At 59.0% G+C, this 8935-nt stretch overlaps 1 protein-coding gene across 3 annotated transcripts; it reads left to right on the forward strand.

Moving 5' to 3' along the window:
- Positions 1–783: 783 nt before the first annotated feature.
- On the forward strand, positions 784–8531 carry PHOSPHO1 (phosphoethanolamine/phosphocholine phosphatase 1). Of its 3 annotated transcripts, none has more exons than XM_004707074.2 (4): positions 784–1010; positions 2084–2174; positions 5236–5349; positions 7002–8531. In XM_004707074.2, the coding sequence occupies exons 3-4, from the start codon at positions 5305–5307 to the stop codon at positions 7758–7760; spliced, it is 804 nt and encodes a 267-aa protein (XP_004707131.1). In that variant the 5' UTR covers positions 784–1010; positions 2084–2174; positions 5236–5304; the 3' UTR covers positions 7761–8531. The 3 variants fall into 3 exon arrangements, with proteins under 3 accessions (XP_004707131.1, XP_045155800.1, XP_045155801.1); XM_045299865.1 differs by having other exon boundaries at positions 784–901; XM_045299866.1 differs by lacking the exons at positions 784–1010; positions 2084–2174 and having other exon boundaries at positions 5266–5349; positions 6872–8531.
- Positions 8532–8935: the final 404 nt, after the last annotated feature.

Genomic DNA, 8935 nt, shown 5'->3' on the forward strand with positions numbered 1-8935 from the left:
TGCGAGCCACCCTGCTTTCCCCCCCTCCACTGGCTGGGAGAGCACTAAGGGGGCAGCGGCTCCTAAGGAGGGGAGAGTGTGGTTTTCACGAATAATTCCGTTGGCCGAGGGGCATGCCGTTCGGTCCCCCGACTCAGAGTTTGGGCGTCGAGCCCCTGCCTGCGCTCCCCCACCCCCACCCCCACGCCTGGTCACTGGGGGAAGGGTCCCCAGGGAGGGAGGGCCAGGATGAGGCAGTGCCTCCACTTGGAGGGCAGAGGGCACGGAGCTACGCGCACGTGGGAGAGTCCATACTGGGTCCTACCACCCGGCTCGGGCGCAGGACGAGGTGCGGGCTGTGGGCGGGGATGCATTTCTGCAAATCTCAGGGACCCAAACCCCGGAGGACGCGGCGGCGAAAGTCACCAGCTCTGACATTGTTAGGTGTGGGAGAGGAGGGTGACATATATGTCTACTGTCACCCCTTGAGGAGCCCGCAACCACACTTCTGGACCGAGACGCGTTCCGTCTGCCCCCTCCGACTCCCTCCCCAGCCGGCGCCCAATCCCACTTTCGGGCTCTTAGCTCTCGGGGCGCCTCCGGGGCAGCCAGGAGGCGTGGCCCGCCGCGCGCCCGCCCCTTTGATGTGCGCCGGCGCCGCTCTGATAGGACAGTCGCTTGTGACGTACGGGGACTGCGGTGGGCCCCGGTGCCGCAGCAGCCGCAGCGCGCCGGCGGTGGCTCGGGCTCGGGCTCCCGGGCATTTAAAGGGGACGCTGCGATCGCCCGGGGGGATGGGGTGCAGGTGGAGGGGACGGCCCAGGCGTACATCGTCCACGGCCCCTCGGGATTGGGGGGACTCGTGAGCCGGTGTCCCTAAACCAGGGGCTGGAGAAGACACGCCACGTCCCCTCCAATTCCCGTAAGCACCCCTTGCTCCATCCTACGCCCAAATACCCCCGCTCCTCTCCCCTCCACCTCCTCACGCTTCAAACTCAGCCGGGACAGACCACAGCTGTCGCCTCCCCCACGTGAGTGCCAGGCTCGGGGAGGTCGGGAGATGGCCGGGGTCCCGCGGGCGGCAGGGGCTGTGTGGAATTTGAGGGTGCTCCCCAACGCGAGTGGGAATGGGTGGGGGCAAGCCCCTGGGACAGACGAGTGAGTCCCCCTTCTGGACCCTGGGCACACGGTGCCGGGGTGGCAAAGCGCAGGCTTGTTCCTGGCTCTCAGGAATAGTGAGAGCCTTGCGCCTTGTCACCCACCGACTCCCTCCTCTCCCTGAGCTGCGCACCCCCATCCCCTGCATTGGAGCCAGGTACCCGCCAGCTGGGGCTGTGCCACAGCTCCGGCTTTCCAGCCACCTCTAAAAATAACTGCCCCCACCCCACCCACAGCTGCCACCTCCCTGCCCCTGCCCACGGAACCTCTCCACTCCATCTCGTCCCTCCCGGGCAGCGGGAGCAGGAGGTGGATCTCGATCCTAACTTCCTCCCTGACACGAGCTGGTCAGCTCCACCGGTTCACGACCCAAAAGAGGCTTGAGGGTCAGTCGGCTGAATCTCAGGCGGCACTTTCCCCCAGAGTCGCCGGAGAGCCCCGAGTTCTAATCCTGGCTGGGACGACTAGGATGCCAACTTGACCTTTGGGCATCTGTTTTTCCTATCTGTTGCTGGGGTGTGGTGAGCAAGAAAGGCCGCACGCACCGTCGGAAGGAAGGCAGGAGTGGCAGTGGGGTGGCCGGGACTGATTCCTAAAGATGGATAGAGAAGAGCTGATCTTGGGCAGAGGATTTAGAACTGTGGCTTGTCTGGGATCCTCCCCACCCCTCTGCCCCCATCCTGCACATTTCCTGTGGAAAACTCCCATGAGCCCCACCCACCCAATTAAAAGAGGGGCTGCAGATTAGGGCCTAGCCAGAGGGGCTAGTTTCCTCCCCCTTCTCGCCTGGCGACCCTCCCACCCATGGCCACAGACTTCGTCTGGGACCATTTGTCTAAAAAGCTGGAGAAGTAGGTGAGGGCTTGTGATTGGCTATAGCGTCTGGGAGGCGGGGCCTTCTTTTGGACCGGACCACCTCCCAGAACCCCTCCTCTCCTTGCTCCAGCCTGAGAAGACTGCTCAGGGCTTGCTTCACTTTCTCAGAGGGACTCGGCGACCCAAGAGCTGATTCCTCCGGACGGACGAAGCTGCCAGAAGTGAGTATCCTGGTGAGACTTTAAGGGGAGGTAGGCCGCAAGGAGATGGGGTGCCACCGAGGCTCAAGCATGGGAGCGACTTTGATGGTAGTGCAGGACAGGGCTGTATTTTCATTCGTTGTGCAAAGGGACGGAACCCACCTAATGGCCCCCAACAGCCACAGCAAGGTTCCCACGGGGGTCCAGGAGGGCCGGCCGGGGTCCCTGTGACGGCTGAGGGAGGAGGGCATCCTCACATGGTTGGCTCAGTTGCAGGGGGAAGAAGCCCAAGGTGCCTGGCTCTCTGCTCTGACGACAAAAAGTTGGTCTTTGGGTAGCACTTTGTGTTGTCTCTGAATGTGCCCTTCCCTCTCCCGGGAAGGCCTGGCACATGCCCGGCGGAGTTTGCCTTTACAACCGGGAGTGCCTCCGACCTTCCTCTTTAGACAGGCTGACAGGTCATATCAACCAGGATTTGGGAAGGCTGAAACTCCCTCCCATAGGATCGTCCCCACCCTCAACACCTATGACTCCCTTGTCCTCGGGCCTCTCTCCCACAGTGCCTCTGACTCACCTTTTCCAAGCTCCCATCATTTCCCACACTCCCGCTCTGCTTGGACCTTTTCCGTGCCCCTAGACCAGTGGTTCTCAACCTTCCTAATGCCGCGACCCTTTCATACAGTTCCTCATCTTGTTGTGACCCTCCAATCACAAAATTATTTTCGTTACTACTTCATCATTGTAATTTTTCTACTGTTAGGAATCGGGCGACCCCTGTGAAAGGGTCGCTCAACAACTCCCCAAAAGGGGTCGCGACCCCCAGGTTGAGAACCCCTGCCCTAGAAAGTTCTCCAGTGAAAGCCACTCCACAGCCTCAATCTCATCATTGCTTGAAGGGCTTTAGTGCACGGAAGATCAGGGAGCTGAGAGGATTGGGGTAACCCAAGATGGAGGGTGCTAGGGTCCCCCACTCCAGGCGGGGGGTGTCCTTGCCTCTTGGATATCCCAGTCTCTGTCCTGAAGCTCACGAGTTCCTTCTCTGGATACAGAGGTGGTCCAGGGAGAGTCACCTTGACAAAGTCAGAGGTTTGCTGTGATGCCCATGGTGGTCACCAGAGGGCAGCAGCCAGTCAGGTTTTTGCTCAATGTCTTCTTGGTTCTGCCCCGGCTGCCTCCTCTTCTTATTCAACTTCAAGTGGAGAGACCAGAGCAGAAAGGGCGCTGGGAGCTGTGGATGGTACCCTGTAGCTGCATTGGAAGGACCCAAGAAGGCAAACAACCCCATCGCCAAAGTCTGCCAGAGATTTAAACCCAATTAGAGTACCAGAATGCTCTTTAAAGGCAAGGATGCTGAGACTACATCTCACATGCTTTGAACATGTCAGGAAAGACTAATCTCTGGAGAAGGACATCATCAGGCTCAGTAAAGAGGAGGGGCGGCAACAAAGAGCAGGGCCCTGGACGGGATGCATGGACACAGTGGCTGTAACACTGGGCTCAAGCATAGGAGCAATTGTGAGATGACCAAGTTTACAAAGCACCTGTTTTTTCCTCACTGCTCGTCAGGCTCCTGAATTCCAAGTGCAAGAATAACTTGCTTGAGGACATGCTGTTTAGCTGAGACAATGGGCTTCCTGACTAACAGCAGCACAGGGCCTTAAGTAATCTTGTTCTTGGGGATCCGGGAGTCAGAAGACTAAAAACAGGAACTCCAAAAGCAGCCCGTTGCCACCCTTCAAAGCCGCTATTATCTGTGGAACTCAGGAGCCTGTGATGTGCAGTGAGGAGCTCTGGGAAGTAATGGTTATGCATTGGACTGCTAACTGCAAGGTCAGAGGTTCAAAAGCACCAGACTCTCATCTAGAGAAACACAGGACTTTCTAGTCCCATAGCTGTGGGATACCAGCCCCCACAATCGAATGGGTCCAAGGGGCAGTTGGTAAATTAAAGAGACATCAGAAAAAATAAAGCATGCAAGTGCCCACCTCTAAGACCATCATGATTTTAGGAGCCAGGTCCACGCAGAGAGAGAGAATATATTTCCAACCGAGGCTTACATATACTCTAGGGGCATGCAAGTCCCCCTAATTACATAACAGGAGGGGGATGAGCTAGGGGTGTACACACAATAGGAAGGGGAGGCACTAGGGGCACACATGTGACAGGAAAGCATACACATAACAAGATAGGTGGGCTCCAGAGTCAAGATGGCAGCCTAACCTGGGTCATCCCTTAATCGGCTTGACCTTAGGAGTCTTTGGGCTCTCCTTCAGGGGAACCAGGGGAGTGGGTCTGTGGTCTGATTGCCTTAGATGACTGACAACCTCCAGGTAGGTGACCTTCCAGCAGTTGACCTCCAAGTGTATAGTTAGTGACCATGTGTTTGCAGGTAGCACCTTAAACTTGGCATTATTATGGGGAGACATCACGGGGAATAACTTACTTAAGAGAATATGAGTGAGACGGATCTCCAACCCGTGAACACGAAGGTTTCCTCCACGGGACCCTTTGCCTCATCCTTAATGTATGAATGTTGAAAGTTTGTCTCATATACTCTCTTCCTGGTTGTTTGCCACACAGAGAGAGCTAAGCTCAGAAACTCGCTGGGGCGGGTCTGCCCTGTCCTATAGGGTCTATATAAGTTAGCATCCGCTTAGTGGCAGCGAGTTTATTCTTTTTTGAGCGGTGCACAGTGAGCAGGTACTTTCTGTGTTAACTGGAATGTGTCCCTGTGTGAGGGGTCCGTGGCAGATAGAGGAAAAGGCACTAGACTTCAGCTTGGATCTGGTTTTCAGAACTGTCTCTGTCACTTCCACTTGGTGGCCTTTGGGCGAATCAGTCAACCTCTCTGGGTTTCTAATAGCACCACCCGTCACCTCTCCAGCATCTTGGGGAATTGCTCCGAGGAGACTATGTGGTCTCCTAAGTGCTGGGCCTGTTGGTAGGGTGGCTTTTACTGAGACCTTGGCAATGGTTCCTGGAAATCAGAAGAGGGGATCGATGCAGGTGGGCAGCAGGTAGGGGGGCAGGGGATGCAAAAACATCTGGCCCATCTTCTCAAATGGACCTCCTGTATTGTCAGGAGCTCTGGAAGACAGCTAGAGGCCACGAATCCCTACTGTCGGTGGGTGCCTCGGGTGCTGTGCTGACAATGAGTGGATGCTTACCAGTCGTTGGCCTCCGATGCCTGTCTAGGGTAAGTGGCGGCCTTCAAGGGTCTCTTAAGAGGAGGCCGTCTGAGTCTCATCCTCACCTCCACCAAGGTTCCATTAATCCCCAGAAGCTTCTATCCCAGGTGTGGGGCACTGATGCTTCTCAACCCCAAGGCCATTGAGACACCAGGCAAGCTATTGGTGAGACCACAGGGTGACTCTAGGGTTGAGGTCAAAGGGACTTTAGGGAAGCAGGTGACCCCTGGCCATCAAGCTGATTCTGACTCATTAGAACAGAATAGAACTGCCCCATAGGGCTGCGGTTTTTATATATGGAAGCAAACGGCCTCATCTTTCTCCTGTGGAGCAGCAGGTGGGTTCGCAGTTGGTCACTGGACTACTGCATTCTCCTGGCTCCTGGGAGACAGACAGCCAGGTTCAAATCCAAGTTCTGGAATTTAGGGGATTGGGCTTGTGTTCTTAGTGGGCTGGGCCATTGACACCCCAGGCCGAGTGACTGAAAGGCTTTTAGGAAGAAACCAGCCAGAGGGAATGTCTGTCTCCGGGCTTGGGTGGGATGCGGGTGGGGAGTGAGCCGAAGCTGCCCCTGTACCCAGTCTCACTGCTCCATGCAAAGGTGACAGGGACCAGCTGCGGGGTTCCTGCTGTCCCCATTTGCTTGCCTTGGCTGCTGCACACTTGCCCTTTGGTCCCCAGTCCTCTACTTGTCCTGGCTAAGGTCCCCGCTTTCTGGGAGGCCCTCCCATTCACTATCTTTATCCAGCTGTCTGTCCCCAGGCTCCTCTGGCACAGCCTCCTGCCCTCCCCTCCTCGCTGCTGCCTGACACCCAGCTCCTCCCCTACCAGCTGCTTTGGGGCCCTGCCTTTTCAGCCACTGCTGCACTCTCTCTTCTCCCTCCCATTTCCCAGGTGTGCCGTGGCCTGGCCTGGGGGACTCCCACCTCCCCAAGCCCCACTGCTTCTTCGGCAGCCTGCTTGCTTCGGACCCTGGCAGAAACCCCACCCGCTGACAAGCCCCTCCCAGGGAATTGGCAAGTGAAAGTGATGAGCATCAGCGCAGGGCCCTGAGCATCATGCCCGGGAAAGCCTTGTCCCTTCCCTGGATGTGTCCGCCTAGAAGCAGCTGCCAGAGAGCCTGCCTGGGTCTTGTAAGGTCCACCCAAGGGCTCCGATCCTGTTCACTGGCCAGCGGGAAGGCCCTGGCTGGCGGCACATTTCTCCTTTGGCGTGAAGCCTTGGCCCCTGGAGCTTGGCTCCCCAGAACCCATCCTGAGCCTGCCATGAGGATACGAGTGGACATCTTTCCACACCAGCAACAGGGGACCAGGGGGATTCTCTAAGGGCCAGAGCCGGAAGCCCCAAAGGGTGACATGCAAGGCCCTCCTGTCGCCTAAGCTCCTCCCTTGTTAAGATTCCAGATTGGAGCCGCAAAACAGGTCCCAAGGCCACCCTTGCAGTGGTTCTGATGTAGGATGCTTGGGGGGGAGGGCGGGGCAGGCTTGTGAACTGCTCCGCCCTGCTTAACCGGTCTTGGGTCCTCCCCAGGTCTTGGATATGTCCGCGCCTCAGCCTCAGGCCCAGCCCTGCTAACCAGCCTCTTCCCGGCCGGCTGTCGCCGCGCCCACTCTCGCTTGCCCCCTCCTCCTCTCCCCACTCCTCCCCACCCTGCTCCCAGGACGGCGGGATGGCTGCGCAGGGCGCACCGAGATTCCTCTTGACCTTCGACTTCGACGAGACCATCGTGGATGAAAACAGCGACGACTCGATCGTGCGCACCGCGCCGGGCCAGCAGCTGCCGGAGAGCCTGCGAGCCACCTACCGCGAGGGCTTCTACAACGATTTCATGCAGCGCGTCTTCAAGTACCTGGGCGAGCAGGGCGTGCGGCCCCGGGACCTGCGCGCCGTCTACGAGGCCATCCCCCTGTCGCCTGGCATGGGCGACCTGCTCCAGTTCGTGGCCAAGCAGGGCGCCTGCTTTGAGGTGATTCTGATCTCCGACGCCAACACCTTCGGCATCGAGAGCTCCCTGCGTGCCGCCGGCCACCACGGCCTGTTCCGGCGCATCCTGAGTAACCCCTCGGGCCCGGACTCCCGGGGGCTGCTGGCGCTGCGCCCCTTCCACAAGCACAACTGCGCGCGCTGCCCCGCCAACATGTGCAAGCACAAGGTGCTCAGCGACTACCTGCGCGAGCGAGCCCAGGACGGTGTGCACTTCGAGCGCCTCTTCTACGTGGGCGACGGCGCCAACGACTTCTGCCCCATGAGGCTGCTGGCGGGGGGCGACGTGGCCTTCCCGCGCCGCGGCTACCCCATGCATCGGCTCATCCAGGAGGCGCAGAAGGCCGAGCCCAGCTCCTTCCGCGCCGGCGTGGTGCCCTGGGAGACGGCCGCCGACGTGCGCCTCCACCTGCAGCAGGTGCTGAAGGCGTGCTGAGGGCGGCCGCCGCAGGGGGCGGCGAGTGGGACAGACTGACTAGTGGATGATGCCCCCTTCCCTTTCGCTCGCTCGGGGACCGCACTGCTGCGGGGGGATTGCGGCCTCTTCTCGTTGGGAGGTGGGAGAGGGGGGGTTCGGAGCGGTCTCTATCTATGCAGTTCTCCAGCTCTGCCGCTACAGTAGCATCCGGTGCTTGGCCAACCCAGGCGGGGCGCGCTCCTTGGAAGGGCTTCCGTGGCAGAGGCGAGAAGTGACAGCTCTCGCTGCTTTAACTGCCCCTTCCCTGGTCTTCTCTCAAGGAGACCTAGAGTCCGGAAGTCCTCTAGGGCCCAGCCACCTATGGTTCACGCTACTCCCATTGGAGAGAAGATGCTCCCTCCGCCGACGACCCCAGGCCTCTTCCACCTTGCTTCACCCACGATCGCACACTATTGCTAAACGGGCATCCCACCCACCCGCCAGCACCCCACCCAAGGAAAACAAGCCAGAGGAAACAGTCACCGCCTGGTGGTGCCACGAGGTGGCGCACCGTCCGGCTCCGAGGACCCTGGCAGCCTGCGGCAGTGCCGCCGCCTCTCACCCCCAGCCTCGTCTATGCAGCAAGAGACCAGGGACTTTTACCAAAGTCGCCCCCGTGGGCTAGGCCCTTCGAGCCTCCCCCTCCCACAGCCCCGTGTGGAACAGAAAGCCATGATGTTTTTAAGCAGAGCCATCAAAACTCCTTCCTCTTTGGTGTTGGGAGCTATAAAGAAGGCGAAGGGGGAGGAAGTGTCTGAGATCTCTTGCACCGCAACCTTGAGGACGGCGGTCAAGGTGGTGTCTATCCGCCGAGCCCCACCTAGAGGAATGGGAGGTGGTGTCTACTCCTGGGCAGGGGCTGTCCACCAGGACTAATCTAGACAACACAAAGCACACTACACCAGCACTCACTGCAGGGGAGGGGTCTCACTGAAGATGGAAGAGGGTGAGGCGGGGAGAACGAGGACAGCCTCTACTTACTGCTATGGAGTCGGTGTGAACGCATCGCTAACCTACAGGTCAGGGTTGAGCTGCTCCGGTGAGTTACAGAGAAAGCCCCGTCTGTACCCGTGCATCAGCTCCTGGTTTCCAACGCCCAGTGCATAACCACTCCGCCCCAGGGCTCCTGCAAGTCACCCTAGGGAGGTTCGGTA

This window comes from Echinops telfairi, unplaced genomic scaffold (genome assembly GCF_000313985.2).
Source record: "Echinops telfairi isolate 266 unplaced genomic scaffold, ASM31398v2 ScPeMD7_7458;HRSCAF=8496, whole genome shotgun sequence".
In the NCBI taxonomy this organism is placed as follows: domain Eukaryota; kingdom Metazoa; phylum Chordata; class Mammalia; order Afrosoricida; family Tenrecidae; genus Echinops; species Echinops telfairi.